General features: G+C 63.4%; 1 protein-coding gene across 10 annotated transcripts in view; it reads left to right on the plus strand.

Annotated features, from left to right (window-relative positions):
- The window catches only part of LOC140900750 (potassium channel subfamily T member 2-like), a 38,440-nt gene that overhangs the window by 4,603 nt on the left and 18,765 nt on the right, over positions 1-15,072 (plus strand). For 5 of the 10 annotated variants that reach the window (XM_073318501.1, XM_073318509.1, XM_073318503.1 and 2 more), the window contains exons 2-11: positions 4,295-4,374; positions 4,957-5,059; positions 5,474-5,527; positions 5,611-5,659; positions 6,702-6,761; positions 7,712-7,786; positions 8,227-8,310; positions 8,668-8,765; positions 9,325-9,505; positions 11,868-12,032. In XM_073318501.1, the coding sequence (XP_073174602.1) occupies positions 4,295-4,374; positions 4,957-5,059; positions 5,474-5,527; positions 5,611-5,659; positions 6,702-6,761; positions 7,712-7,786; positions 8,227-8,310; positions 8,668-8,765; positions 9,325-9,505; positions 11,868-12,032 (949 nt within the window). Of the gene's footprint in view, positions 1-925; positions 3,420-4,294; positions 4,375-4,956; positions 5,060-5,473; positions 5,528-5,610; positions 5,660-6,701; positions 6,762-7,711; positions 7,787-8,226; positions 8,311-8,667; positions 8,766-9,324; positions 9,506-11,867; positions 12,033-15,072 lie in introns of those variants that run through there. The other 5 variants (XM_073318502.1, XM_073318508.1, XM_073318510.1 and 2 more) reach the window with 3 other exon arrangements.

The raw sequence follows: 15,072 nt of genomic DNA on the forward strand, positions 1-15,072 counted from the left end.
GACCCACGTCCCCCACAGCTGGGCCCCGGGGGCAGACGCAGATGGAGCAGAACCAATTGGATAAAGCCCTGGAAGCATCAGCAGACCCGGGGCAGGCAGGTCTGGTGTGACTTCCTGGCCTGAAGTGGGGGGGATGGGGGCTGGTTTCTGATCTCAGTCGTCCCAGGGGCCTATGGGAGCTGCCCATGCTGCCCCCAGCACTGTGTGTTCAGCTGGGCCAGGCAGGGGCCACGTCCCCCCTCCTATCCCCCACGTCTGCACCAGCTGGTTCCCCACCCCCTGCCCACCACTCGCTGCTTGCCAAGGCCCTTCCGAGCTCTACCCCTCCTGACTCACCCACCCTTCCCCTGCATTGGGTCCATGAACCCCACCTGCAGACACCCCCCAAGCCTTCCCCCAGCCCCCCTCGGAAAGCGGGGAACACTCGAGATCAGGCCCTAACTGCCCTGATTGAATCCAGACTGACACCAGCGCCGGGCCCAGGCGTCCAACTGGAGTGGGTTTTACCGGCAGGACACGTTTACCGAGGCATGTGGCTGAGGTTGATTTGATCAGCCCCGCCCCAGGTTGCGCTGCGGCTGGGAAGCCGGGAGCCCCAGGGCCAGGCAGGGAGTGCTGAAATATGGGGCCTGTCTGGCGTGTGAGCTGCAACGAGCGCCCCGGCTCGGAGCGCCCCTGCCAGCAGCCATGGGAGCCGTAACTGGGAGCAGGTGGTGGGGACGATCAGCCTGGGGGCTGTTCTTCACGGCTGCGTCCTGGCAGCCGGGTGTAATGAGGATTGGGGTTTCTGAGGCTACCTGTGTTGATGGGGGGGACGATTGGTTTAGTCGTGCTGCGGGGGCTGGCGCCCGGGTGAGGAGGTTTAAGGGGGGGTGTTGTTGCAGGGCGGCACTTGAGGAATAGGGTTGGTTGGCTCAGCCCCCAAAGCACCTAGAGACCCTACAATAACAAACCAGCACACGGACCTCTGCATGACCCTCCATTACCATACGGGTGAATGCAGCTGCTCATGATTGACCCTATGCTAACGAAACACTATAGGGGTCTGCGCACCCTAGGATAACAAGCCAGCGCCCAGCTCCGCCCACCCCAACGATAACAAACCGGCGCCCGGCTCTGGCCACCCCAACGATAACAAACCAGGGCCTCTCTCCGCGAGGAGACCAGCTTGATGATGACAACTCCCACCAGCTCAGTGGCTTCTTGGTGAAATAGCCCTGGGGACCGGTGCCCCAGGGTCTCTGATGGCCCCGGGACCTGGCACCCCAGCCTTTAGAGGTTTCTACCTCCATCCCGGAGGCCACCTGTCCTCCTGGCGTGGGTCACGCCAGCCATGGCTACTGTGAGAATGGTGGTCTGCCCCCACCCTGACTCTGGTCTGGTCCTGCCCTGGGTCTGAATGCCTAGTGCCAAGGCTCTGTCTGGCCAGCTGGCTTGTCTGGGAGGCAGGGGAGAGTCAGCCCCTGGGTTAAATCCCACAGGGTTGTGGCTCTGGCACGGCACCTTCCTTGCCAGGTGAGTCCTGAAAGGTGTGTGTGTGTGTGGGGAGTCAGGGACGTGTCCCTCCTGCCCCTGCCCCGGTGTCCCTGCGAGAGTCACACTCAGGGCAGCTCCCCATCTCACAGCAATGGGCTCAGGCTCTCTGCAGACCCAGGCAGACATTGTGGCCTCACATGTCCTCCCATCCTCCGGGCAACAAAATGGCAGGTGACGTTCAATGTTGATAAATGCAAAGTGATGCACGTTGGGAAACATCATCCCAACTGTACACATAAAATGACGGGATCTGAATTAGCTGTTACCACTCAAGAGGGAGATCTTGGTGTCATTGTGGAGAGTTCTCTGAAAACATCCGCTCAGTGTGCAGCGGCCGTTAAAAAAGCGACCAGAATGTCGGGAATCATTAAGCCAGGGAGAGATCATAAGACAGAAAATGTCACATTGCCTCTATAGAAATCCATGGTACAAATCCAGTATTCATCCTTGAATCCTGCGTGCAGACGTGGTCACGCCATCGCAAAAGAGATCTAGTGGAATTGGAAAAGGTTCAGAAAAGATCAACAGAAATGATCAGGGGGACGGAACGGCTTCTGTATGAGGAGAGGTTAATAAGACTGGGAATTTTCAGCTTGGAAAAGAGACAACTAAGGGGGAATATGACAGAGGTCTGTAAACTCATGCCTGGTGTGGAGACAGTGAATAAGGAAGTGTTATTGACTCCTCCTCATAATGCAATCACTAGGGGTCACCCAATGAAATGAATAGGCAGCAGCTTTAAAACAAACAAAAGGAAGTATTTCTTCACACAACGCACAGTCAACCTGTGGAACTCCTTGCCAGAGGATGTTGTGACGGCTAAGACTATATCAGGGTTCAAAAAAGAACTAGATAAGTTCCTAGAGGGCAGGTCCATCAATGGCTGTGAGCCAGGATGGGCAGGGACGGTGTCCCTAGCCCCTGTTTGCCAGAAGCTGGGAATGGGTGACAGGGGATGGATCACTGGGCGATTCCCTGTTCTGTTCATTTCCTCTGGGGCACCTGGCACTGGCCACTGTCGGAAGACAGGACACTGGGCTGGAGGGACCTGCTCTGACCCAGGATGGCTGTTCTGATGTTCTTTAAAGTTTTCCTTTGCAAACTATGAGGGCTGGAAACGTAATTCTGTACGTTTGGTGGATGAATGTCACGAGGCTGCTCTCACGCACTGATGCCAGGTGCTGGGCCCAGGTTTCAGTGCAGAGCTATAACCCAGCCCTGCCCCCCATGCCCACTGGTTCCCAGGGAAAAGCCAAGTCCTGGGTTTCAAGCAAGCAGGAGTGCCTGAAATTACAGTGCTGCCTCCCTCCTCCTGGCGCATTGTCCTATGATGGGGGTGACTGATGCAGGGTCCCTGACCAATGCAAAGGGGGCAGCTGCTATGGGGAGGGACGGGAAGAGACCAGCAGCTGAGCATCCCCGCAGCAGACGTCAGGGAGCCGCTCGCTGGCGGTGGGGAGATGGCTGCCTGCCATGGCTAGTGCGGCAGGGCAGGACGCCTGGGTTCTCTTCCCAGCTCTGGCACGGGGGACGGTCCTTGCCCTGAGGACACAGGTTGCCAGAGCTGGTGCCTCGTGGCCCAGTGGGAGTGCAAATGTGCCAGTGTGGGGAGCTGGGAGCCGCTCGGCCAGGCCTGTGGCTGGGCACGGGGCCGGGGTGGGATGTGGCACCTGCGGCGAGATGGCCGGTTCTAGGAGCAGGGCTGCGCCGTGGGGATGCAGGAGGGTTTGGGCTGAGTCTCCCTGCAAGCAGTTGGGGGGCAGCCTATCAGCTCCTGTCCAGCAAGGGGGAGGCCAGAGGGGTCTTTCTCCGGCGGCCCGGAGAGCTGGCTCAGCCTGAGGGATGTCTCTGAACGTAGTGAGCTACTTCGGAAGGTGCTGCAGGTCAGAACCGAGGTGTGGGGGCAGCCTGGGGCTGGGGCAGCCGGGGGCTGCGGGCTGGAATTGAGGGGCACCAGCAGAGCTGGGGGGAGCCCGGGACTGTGGGCTGGTCTCATAACCTGAGCCCTTGATCTGATGGAGCCTCGCAGGTCTCGGAGCCAGCACTTCCGCCCACGGGCCTGGAGCGGAGCCGAGGGGCAGGGACCAATCTCCACTGCTCTTCTGGGGGCAGACAGCGGCGCAGGGGGCTTTGGAATCCAAATGTCTGGTTCCTCCCTGTGTCCTGGCACATCGCTGCTGTCAGCATCCCTCCCCCCACCCCTCCAGCCTGGCATCCACTGGCCTGGTACCACCCTGGGCTCCCTCTCTGGCTCAGTGATCACAGCTAACGAGATGCCAATCGGTGGAGGCCAAACTAAGCGAGTCCAGCTTATGGTCCTGCCAGTCAATTAGCGCCCAGCAGTAAGTGATGCGCTGGGGTGGGGGCCCGGAGCAGCCGGGCTCTGCCTGCCCAAGACACAAGGGGACCCCAATCCGACAGGACCCCAGGGGGAGTGGCCAGGCGTGTGATGCAGGCACTGGGCCGGGACTCGGAGATCTGGGGTGGCCACCCATCTCTGCCACCGACTCCCTGGGGTGTCCGTGGGTGAGTCACTGATCCTGCCCTGCCTCCCGGCGGCGCTGTGTGGATAAAAGCCCCTGGACTGTGTCTGGGAAGGTGGCACCCTGGGGAGCTGTCTCTGGTGCTGACTAAGGTCCAGCAGAGGCTGCTGGGATCTGCCCAGAATCACCAGGGCTCGGAGCCCTGTTCCAAGCAGGCAGGTTCCCGCAGCCTCAGCTCTTCCCCGGCTGACTCTGTGCCCCCATCTCTCTCGCAGGGTCCAGGTGGCGTTTTACATCAACGAAAACACCTTCAAGGAGCGGCTGAAACTCTTCTTCATCAAGAACCAGCGCTCCAGTGAGTCGCTCTGGCCGCCCTGAGTCCTGGGAGGGGTTTTGGGGGGGGGCCCGGTGCAGAGTCTGGGATGGCTAGGGCAGGGCATGGCCAGCCCGCGGTGATGGACGGTTCTGTGGGTCTACAGCTGCCGGGGCCCCAAACAGGATCTGCCTGGGCCACAGGGGATGGGACTGAAACACAGCTCGGAGCCCCCGGGAACCTCCTGTTTCTCCCCTCTGGCCCCATCAACTCCCTCGCCTCATGGGCGTTACTCTGTCTTTCTTGGTGCCCAGCTAGCTCTAGCTTCACCATAAGATGTGGGCTTGAGGCAGGAATCCCTGGGTGTGATCCAGGACTCCTGGGTTTATCCCCAACTCTGGGAGTGGTTAGAGCAGTGGGGGAAAAGGGGAGGCAGGGACTCCTGGGTTCTATCTAACTCTGGGAAGGAGTGTGGTGTCTAGCGGTCAGAGCAGGGAGGACTGGGCGTCAGGACTCCTGGGTTCCCTTGTAGGGAGTGGGGTGGAGGCTCTGCCCTTGCAGTCCGTGCTGACCCCAGTGTGGCCCGTGGGGCACTGCCAGTCTCATCCCCCGTGTGTGTTTCAGGTTTGCGGGTGCGTCTGTTTAACTTCTCTCTCAAGCTGCTCAGCTGCCTCCTGTACATCATCCGGGTGCTGCTGGACGACCCCCAGGAGGCCCGAGGGGGCTGGTGAGTGAGGCCCCCCGTCCCGGCTGTGACTAGCTCAGAGCCCCCCAGCTGAGGGCAGCCAGTAGAGACAGGCAGCACCATGCCGGGAACCGCACAGAAAGGGTGGGGTGGGCACGGGCGCCCCATGGGCAGACCCCACATGCCTCGTTACCCAGAATGCTCTCTGCCGCGGGCACCACCTGGTTTGCTGGTTCGGCCCGGGGCGCCAGTCACTCCCCCCGGCCAGGAACGTGCCGCCTGCACGTGCAGGGCAGGAGAGGCTGTCTGAGCAACCTCGGCATGGAGATCACAGCGGGCACTCTGGGGTGGGGGGCAGAAACCAGGGCCGGCCCGGTGACTGGCCTCCGCCTCCGGGGAGAGATGGCCAGGGGCTCAGAAGTCTGTCTGTCTGTCTGTCTCCTTCTGCTTTTCCAGCTGGGGCTGCCCCAGGCAAAACCACTCTGCTCACCACCTGCATAAATTTGACTGGTAAGTGTCCGGAGACGCCGAGCTGGCTGGGCCAGGGCTGGGGAGCTCTGGAGCGTGCCCTCAATGTGTCTTTTCTCTTCCAGGACTCCGATTATCTGGGTGAATAGGCCTCTGCCCCTCTGGGGGCTGCAGGTGAGTGGGGGTGTCCAGGGGGAGCAGCAGGAGGCTGGAGCGCATGGGGGTTAGTGACTTGTGGGTGCCTAGGAGTCTGTGTCCCAGTATTGGGGGGGTTGCCTTGGGGGTGTGATGGACACATGGAGGGACCCCTGCCACTGGGAGGGTACTGAGCTGGTCACAGGGGTTATCAAGGGAGGTGGCGTGTCTGCAATTTCACCAGCCTCTTTCCTCCCAAAGGATCCCAGGGGTTGCTTCTCTGGGCGCTGAAATGCAGCTGGCTCTGGGGTGGGATGCAGCTGCTGTATAACAGCCACGCAGCAGCGCCACACAGGGATCGCTCACCCAGCACAGACATGCAGCCACCTCTGGGGTGGGGCATGGTCACCTGGCAAAGTTTAACAGCCACTGGGCAGATGGTGCCCAACAGCTTAGGGCAATACAAGGGGCAAGGGAACCAATCTGACCCGAAGAGCAGAAGCCAGGAAGGCCCAGGACTCCGAAGCCCCAGCCGGCCTGGGGGTGGGGGTGGGGGTGGAGAAAGCAGCGGCAGCCTTGACGTGAAATATCTGCCCTCTGGCCAAGGGCCCAGGGGATCATTACGGCTACGGATGGACTCCGTGACTTCCAAAGACCTCCGTGGATCAGCACCGGAGGCTGGGAGCTGCAGGGTCCCGCCTGATGCAGCGAGGCCCCCAAACTCCCTACCGCCATGGGCAGCAGGGGGATCCCCGCAGCTCCCCAGCGCCACGGGCGGCAGGGGGACCCTCAGATGGTGGAGCTCCCAGCCACCCCGCGGCTGCCCAGTTCCTGCCCATTTTATCACAGGCAGTTTTAGTAAAAGTCAGGGATGGGTCACGGGCGCCGTGAATACCCATGACACAATCTTAGCCTCAATCCTGGGGCCTGCTGGACCGCCGGCTGCTTGGCAGGAGCTGGGGTCCCCTCCCAGTCCCTTGCGATGGCCCGAGGCCCTGCGCTGGTGGGGAAAGATCTGGGCTCCCTGTGGGGCTATCAGCGTCATTCCCTTACTGACCCCCCCTGTGTCCCCCACCCCCAGGTGCTGGTGGCTTTGATCAGTTTCCTGGAGACGATGCTGCTGGTGTATCTCGGCTACAAGGTATAACCGGGGGGCAGGGGCAGGGGGTGGGGGGCTTCTCCGTGCAAATCGCCTTGGCCTGAACCAACTCCCCTGCCCCGCAGTGGGCCCCGGGGGCAGGAATCCCTGGCACTGGACTCTCTTTGGGAGGCGGGTACCGCAGCTGCCTCCCCTCTGACGCCCTCCCGGGATCTCTGCCTTTCTGCTGCTATCACCTGCTACAGCAGGGGGGTCCCTCTGAACAAGACAGGGGGGGCAGACTCTGCCCAGGTGTAAATCAATAGACCCACCCTGGTTTACCCCAGCTCAGGATCTGGCCCTCGGGGTTCCAGCCCATCCCCAATCCCCCAATACGTGGGAACTCGCCCCCAGCCCGGGGCAGCTGGCAGACACCCCTGGAGTGATGAGCTCTTTGGCGGGGGGGATGGGCAGAGAGGGGGCAGGGAGGGACCATTCCCTGGTGATGGGGGGAGTGGGGCTGAGACTGGAGGGGAGAGGCTGAAGCCGGGGGTGGGGGGGCAGGGTAGATGTATTTAATGCCCCCCCAAGTCTTGTTATTGACAAGGCCAGTTCTCCGCCCAGGTGGCTTGGGGGGGTGGTGTTCCCAGATCTTTCCCCTTCGTTTCTTTTAACGACCTCCCCACTTTGAGCAGTAACATGAAAGCTGTGGGACCAGGGGGGAGACAAGCACCGTGGAGCCCCCCCACTCCCCCCCGCTTTACAACAGACTTTGGTAATTTGGTGAAAGACTGATAGAGCCGTGTAGAGAGGACCTCGGGAAACTGCTCATCCTGCACCCCCCAGCTCAGCTGGTCCCCTGAATCCCGACCCCCAGCCCCCCATTAGCCTAGCCCAGGGCAGCCGATGCCCCTCCATCCTGAGTGAACTGGGGATGAGGGGCAGGAGGATCAGTTACTGTTTGTTCCCGCTGGGAGGGTCTTGGGTTCTGATTTCCTTTCCCCCGTCACCAGGGGAACTTGTGGGAGCAGGTTCTGCGGGTTCCCTTCATGCTGGAGATGATGAACACGGCACCTTTCCTCATCACGGTGAGTCTGAGCCAGGGGCCCCCTCCCCATCCCTCCTTCCCCCACTATATCCCCTGCCCCACTAACCCCCTTCCCCCACTACACCCCCAGACTCTGCCCCAAAAGATCCCACCGCTCCCGCTAACCTCTCCATCCCATTCTCCCCACCAACCACCCCATCCCAGCCCAACCCTTATCTCGCTGCTTCCCTCAAAACCCCCCTCGTTCCATCACCCCCACACCTTGGCATGTTGCTGTCCTAGGACAGGGGCCCATGGTGGCAGAAGTGGGATCCCTACAAGACACCATCCCCTCCCCCGCCCTGACCAGACCTCAGCCTCCTACATCCAGCAAATAACAGGGCAGGGCAGATTCCTGCTGCTGGGAGGGGTCTGTCCTGTGCTGGGGGGGGGGCTCTGCCCCCCCACTGCTAACCTCCCCCCGGCCCCTCCTCTGCTCAGGTGTTCTGGCCCCCGCTGCGCAATCTCTTCATCCCGGTGTTCCTGAACTGCTGGCTGGCCAAGCACGCCCTGGAGAACATGATTGTGAGTCTCAAGGCTGGGGAAGGGGGGGCTCACCCAGGGGTGGGGGACACGGCTCTGGCCCGCCTCCCCCCTTGCCTCTGTGCTGGCCCTTCTCAGACAGACCCATCCCAGCTGAGTGGCAAAAGGCTCCCTGGCCCCATCCTGCAGGGCCCCTGGGGGACAGTTGCGCCCCCCCCACCCCCGGGGCACACTCCATGCCAATGAGCAGCACCCAGTGTACCCGCTGGGCCTGGGATTTCTGCTGCTGTCCCAGGTGTGCCGGGCTCAGTGTGCATGCGTGGGTTGCCTGCCGGGGCTGGGAGGGGACGGCAGCGCCTGGCCCCTCAGCGCCCCCCCAGCCCCCGCCTCTCGTCCCAGCAGAACGATCTCCACCGCGCCATCCAGCGGACGCACTCTGCCATGTTTAACCAGGTCCTGATTCTGGTCTGCACCCTGGTCTGCCTGATGTTCACCTGGTGAGTGGGGCCCAGGCAGCAGGGGCTGGGAGGGGTCCCGGGGAGCTGGGGCCGGGGTGAGTGGAGGCAGGATCCTGCCTCGCCCGCTGGGGCCCTGCCCCTCCCCAGCTGCAGGGACAACGCTCAGACCAGCTGGGCTGGGGAAGGGGCAACGCTGAGGTTGGCTCAAGTTCAGGGCCTGAGCGCAGCCCCCCCGGTGGCCCTATTGGCCCCGAGCGCCAGGCTTTGAAGGAGCAAAGGTTCTGGGCTCAGCGGCGTCCCTGGGGGCCGGTGGGGCGTGGGTGGAGCTGGGCTGGCAGGGGCAGGTCAGTGGCAGCACCATGGACAGCAGCCCAGCTGGGCCTTTTCCGCCTGCCCCTTGGGCCTGGAGACTTGAATCCCCAGAGCCACCCAGGCTGAGCGCCTGGCGTGCTGTGCCCCCGCTCACCTGCCGGGGTCAGCGTGGAGATGCCCCTCCCCGCCCTGTTGCGTTGCTGCAGCCAGCTCTGAGGCGGGGCACGTCACTCGCCAGCGATCCCGATGATCCTGGCTGTGACGCTGACCGGTGGCTCCCCCCCAGCATCTGTGGGATCCAGCACCTGGAGCGCGCAGGCAACAACCTCACCCTCTTCGACTCACTCTACTTCTGCATCGTCACCTTCTCCACCGTGGGCTTCGGGGACGTCACCCCCAAGATCTGGCCCTCCCAGCTGCTGGTCGTCATCATGATCTGCGTGGCGCTCATTGTGCTGCCCATCCAGGTGAGCTGCAGGCAGGCGGGAGGCTGCCCAGACGGGCAGGGGTGGGTGGGAAGAGCGGCACCTGCGGGTCGGGTCACTCCCGAACTCTTGGGGAGTAACACGGGGGGCACCTGGCCTCCACGGGGAGCCAACGGTTACTGACGGGCTCCTCAGTCCAGCAGCCAAGGTCGAGCCAGCTTCAGCGGCTGGAGGGTGAAGCTGGCCGAGTTCCAGCTGGCCACACGGTGCCGATGTTTGCCAGGGAGGGGAATGAACCCGGGGGCGCGGTGGGGTCTCTGTCCCTGGCGGCTCTGAGCTCAGGCTCTGCTCGGGGCCAGCCAGGAATGAGCTCAGGGCCGTCCTGCACTGGGCAGGGGTCAGACCAGGTCCTTCTGGCCGTGGCATCTCGGGAAGAAACAATGACTCCGGCCGGGGTGGGCCCTGGACTCCTCAGAAGCAGGGTCCAGCCACTTGGGGTGACAGGGGGGCAGGTCAGTGCGGCGGGTGGGAGAGAATCCAGAGGGGGAAAGCTGGAGCCAGGGAGGCAGCCGAGCTCTCTCCGCAGGCCAGGAGGGGCGACCTGCCTTTCCGCTGCCTTTTCGCAGCTCCAGCCCCGGGGCGCTCCTTCCTAGGCCCACTGCACATCGGGCCTGCTGAGCTCCCTTGCCCTGGTGTAGACAGCACGCAGCTCCAGTGGGGTCACCCCAGATCAACCCCGGAGGGGAACCGCCCCCGGTGCTTCCGGCACCATTGCATTTGGGCCCAGAGACAGGAGGCAAATTCCAGGATCCACCGAGTCAGATCCCCAGCTGGCATCAGTGGCCTTCGCTCCATTGGCTACATATGCATTGCGTGTGGCTGCGTGTTTGCATTGTGTGTCCATGGTCCCGGCCAGGGCTGGAGGGCGCCGGGTACTTCCCACCCGTCTCCTTGCCCTGGAGCTGGCGTGTGGGGAGCCCCGCCTGGTGGCTTGGCAGCAGCTGGCCTCACATGGTGACGGGGGCGGGCGAGGACACGAAGTGCTGGCTCCTGCCGTCTGTCAGCTCCGGGAGAGGTGGATTAGAGCTCCCAGGGCCAGGAACAGCCAGTTTTTGGGGAGCCCGGAGCCTGGTGAGAGCCGGAGGGCCCCCTGCCCCATCCCCGCAGGCAAGGGACCTGGGGATGCCCCAGTGCAAGGCAGGAGACAGGGCCCCCCAGACAGGCTGCCGGCTTTTCCTGGTGCTGAAGGTCTAGTGGGGGGATAAAGATGGAGCTGGGGGGGGGTCGCCCCTCTAGCAGGAGGGAGGGGGCAGGGCCCTTGCTCCACCCCACAGGGACCTGCAGCAGCTGGGATTCCGCCCCCCCATCACTCTGTCCATGCAGCTTCCTGCCTCCTCAGCCCCAGGGAACAGACCCCCCTCCCGAGAAGTGGCCTGCCAGCTCCTCTGCCTCCCCATTACCCCCCACGCTCACTCCCAGCCCCAGAGGTACCACCCCACTGGCGGGCTGCCAGGCCCAGGGACTCTCAGTGCACGCGTTCCCCGCCAGGAAGGAGTGGGATCCCAGCCCAAGGGGGCTAACCCAGCTGGCAGCAGCCACGGGCCCAGCCCACCCCCTGGCGCTGGCATGACCGGGCCCAGAGCAGAATGGGGGGCGGGAACCCAGAGCAAATTCATGGTATGGGCCTGCTTCCAGCCCGTGCACCATACACGAGGACCCCTCGCCTGGCACCGAGATGCAGCCACCTCTGGGGTGGAGTGTGGGGGCTGTTTATACAGGGATCCCTCGCCCAGTGCTGAGGTACCCTCACATTGCTCCTAGCTGCACACCACCTGCTGAGCACCCCTCCCTGCAGTCCAGCGCCCCCCACCGAGCCCCCGCCCCTCTCCCCACAGCCCAGTGCCCCCCGCTGAGCCCCCATCCTGCTCCCTCCAGCACCCCCGGCTGAGCCCCCGCCCTCTCCCCACAGCCCAGCTCTCCCTGCCGAGCCCTTGCCCCTCTCCCCGCAGCCCAGAGCCGCCCGGCAAGCCCCTGCCCCTCTCCCCACAGACCAGCGCCCCCCACTGAGCCGCTGTCCTGCTCCCTCCAGCGCCCCCCGCCGAGTCCCCGCCCCACCCCCTGCAGCCCAGTGCCCCACCGAGCCCCTGCCCCTCTCCCCACAGTCCAGGGCCCCCTGCCGAGCCCCCGCCCTGCTCCCTGCAGCCCAGGGCCCCCCGCAGCCCAGCGCCCCCTGCCGAGCCCCCGCCCTGCTCCCTGCAGCCCAGGGCCCCCCGCAGCCCAGCGCCCCCCGCCGAGCCCCCGCCCTGCTCTGGGTAGCACAGTGCCCCCTAGTGCTGCACTGGGGCCAGCAGCAGCTCGGAGGGGCGCGCGCCCCCTAAGGCCGGCTCCCCGCCCTCTCTCGCAGTTCGAGCAGCTGGCCTTCCTATGGATGGAGCGCCAGAAGTCAGGGGGCAACTACAGCCGGTACCGGGCACAGACGGAGAAGCACGTGGTGCTGTGCGTGAGCTCCCTCAAGATCGACCTGCTCATGGACTTCCTCAACGAGTTCTATGCCCACCCCCGCCTGCAGGTGAGAGGGGGCGGGGCGCCAGGCTGCGGGGGGCACGGGGGGGCTAAGGAGCTCACCCCGCATTCTGCAGCCCCTCCAGACACCGATGGTGCCAGCTGCTCTGGGGGCGATGGCATGCTGACGCTCCTGACGTCCCAGCTCTGCACAGACATTGTCCCCGGCCAGGATCGTGGGGGCAGGACAGGGTTCGGGGGGTCAGCGTGGGGCTTGGGGGGCAGGACAGGGCTTGGGGGGTCAGCATGGGGCTTGGGGGGCAGAACAGGGCTTGGGGGGCTCAGCGTGGGGCTAGGGGGGCAGGACAGGGCTTGGGGGGCTCAGCATGGAGCTTGGGGGGCAGAACAGGATTCGGGGGATCAGTGTGGGACTTGGGGCACAGGACAGGGCTTGGGGGGTCAGTGTGAGGCTTGGGGGCAAGGCAGGGTTTTGAGGGATCAGCATGGGGCTTGGGGGAAGATTTGGACATGAAAATCTGGGGGTCCAGTTCAGGTTTTGGGGGGTTCAGTGCAATGTTGGGGGGGTGAATGTTCGCTCCCACACTCTCTGCACACTCTGGTCTGTCCCTTCCCCACTGCCCCCCCACCGCCTGCCAGCATGCTCACTCCTTGTCAAATCAGGAGCAACGCCCTCAACTAACAGAATGGGTGATTTGCATATTCATATATGCAAATGAGACACCCCCACAGACTACTGCACTGTGTCATGCATGGCCTTTGTGCCTGGCATAGCCTAAGTGGGAGGAGGGCAGAGGGAACAGAGCGACCCATTTTATCTCCCTTGCCCAGGAATCGAACAAGCAGCTGGGCTCGGGGGGGGGGGGGGAGGCATAGGTGGGGCAGCTGACTCAATGCCCCCCTCCCCACTCCAGGAAAAACATGCTTTGGAAGCTCTCAGGGCCCGATCCTGGGTTCTCAGGATAAATTGAAGGTAACCACTGTAAGTAGACAAAGGGGAAACCGAGGCACGGAGAGGGGCGGTGCTTTACTCCAGAGTGTGGAGCCAGGAGTAGAAGCCAGGAGTCCCGATGCCGGCGTCGTGCCCTGTATGGAGCGCTGTTGGCTCTGTGCTGCTTTATGGGCGGGGGAGGGGGCAGACCCTGGGTACCCCTGGCAGAGGGGCCGGTGCCCTACCAGATAGTTAGTTACTGTTGCTGCCCGCTCGCGGGGCGCTCCTCCACCACAGGACTGGAGGTTGCAGGCTCAGACCCAGCCCGGGGCTGGTGTGGGGCAGGGGGCATCTGTAACGAGGCTGGTTCTGGTGGGACCCAACTGAGAGGTGCCAAGTCAGGACACATTGCTGAGACCAGGGCAGGGCTTTTGCAAACTAAGGCAAACCAAACCCACCAGCCAGCGAGGACTTGGGTCTCACCCCACGGGCTAACCACAAGTCAGGCCGGCAATGCCCTCAGACGCGCCCGTTTCCCAGGATCCCCACCAGCGCCGCTCGCTGTGGGGACGCACGGTTATGAAAACCAATTCGCCAGTAAAAGAAAGACGGTTCTCCCGATCCAACGGACCAAGCCCCAGACCCCGGGACAAGTCAGCTCTTACCCACAAATCACGCTGTTGCCGATCCTTTAGCATCTAAAAGCTAAAGGTTTATTGATCAAAGGAAACCGAGGTTGGTGAGAGCCAGCACTGGTGAAATGGAATCAGTCCCATCCAGTAACGGCCAAGTTCTCGGGTCAGGCTTGTAGCAGGGATGGAATAAGCGGCAGGTTCAAATCCAGGCTCTGGAGAACGTCCCCAGCTGGGAGGGGTCCTTTGGTCCCGGGTTCAGAGCTTCCGTGTGTAGCAAGGTCCCTCCAGAGGTGAGCAGCAGGACAGACGACCAGGTGGAGGAGCTGCAGTAGCTTTGTATAGTCTCCTGCCAGGTGGCCTCTGCTTTCTTTGTCCCAAGGACAAGCTGCCCAGCCCATGGCCTGGAAACACCTCAGAGTTTGGTCCATGGGCAGGTCCCTGCCTGCCCGGCTGAGTCCCCAGGCGTGTCTGCCTTCTCGCAATGGGACAGTTGTGTCGCTGATGGTCCTTTCTGGGCCATCCAGCAGGCTGGGCGGAGCTGACCCCAACGTGTCTGGGGCGTCCCCCGGAAGCAGAGCGCAGGTTTGAGCTACAGACAGTACAGAGTCAATACTGATAACTTCAAATTCAAAACAGATACACACACCCAGACAGCACAGTCCTAACCAGCCAACCATCACCTCGTCTTAGACACCTCATTTGACCCCCTTTATACACGTTTTGGTGCCACTACTGGACCTCGGTTGCAACAATGATCTACATGGTCCCAGTTCACGTCAGGAACATCACAGCATCGACCCCCATAGAGTGAAGCTCTGGACCCCCACCCCGTGCTGCAGCAGGAAGAGCTGGGCACTGCGGGCACAAGGGGGTGCTGAGCCCTGATCCCAGCTGGGGAGGTGCAGGGGAACGGCGCTGTGCGGGGAGGGGGAAGGGCTGTTCCAGGGGGCCCCGATGGGCTGGTGCCTTGGCACTGTTCTGCGGCCATGTGGGTGCAGGGGGTCTGGCCTAGCAATGCGCGTTGCACCCTCCCTGGATGCGGGGGCTGCCCATTGCTGTGCAGGGCTCAGAGGGGCTCAGCGGGCAGGCGAAGGGCTGGCGTAGCCCAGGGCTGGAGCTCTCCGCTCCCTGAACCCTCCGGACCCCATGGAAGGGTGCGGGGAGGGGAAAGGGAAACTGGGAGGGAGCGGGTGGGGTGGGGGTGGTGGATGGAGGGGGGTGGCCATAGTGGGATGGGGACTGGCGGGGGGGGGGGGGGGCTAGCCCAGGGGGCGGGCCGGGCCGGGGAGGTGTAGGTATCTGGCACAGGGGGCTGGCCATGCTGGATAGAGGCTGGTATGGGGGGGCTGGTCCAGGGGGCGGGCCGTGCCGGGGAGGTGTAGGTACCTGGCACAGGGGGCTGGCTGTACTGGGATATGGGGGGGCTGGCCATGCTGGCATAGGGGGGCTAGCCCAGGGGGCGGGCCGGGCCAGGGAGGTGTAGGTACCTGGCACAGGGGGCTGGCCATGCTGGGATAGAGGCT

This window comes from Lepidochelys kempii, chromosome 20, assembly GCF_965140265.1.
Source record: "Lepidochelys kempii isolate rLepKem1 chromosome 20, rLepKem1.hap2, whole genome shotgun sequence".
In the NCBI taxonomy this organism is placed as follows: domain Eukaryota; kingdom Metazoa; phylum Chordata; order Testudines; family Cheloniidae; genus Lepidochelys; species Lepidochelys kempii.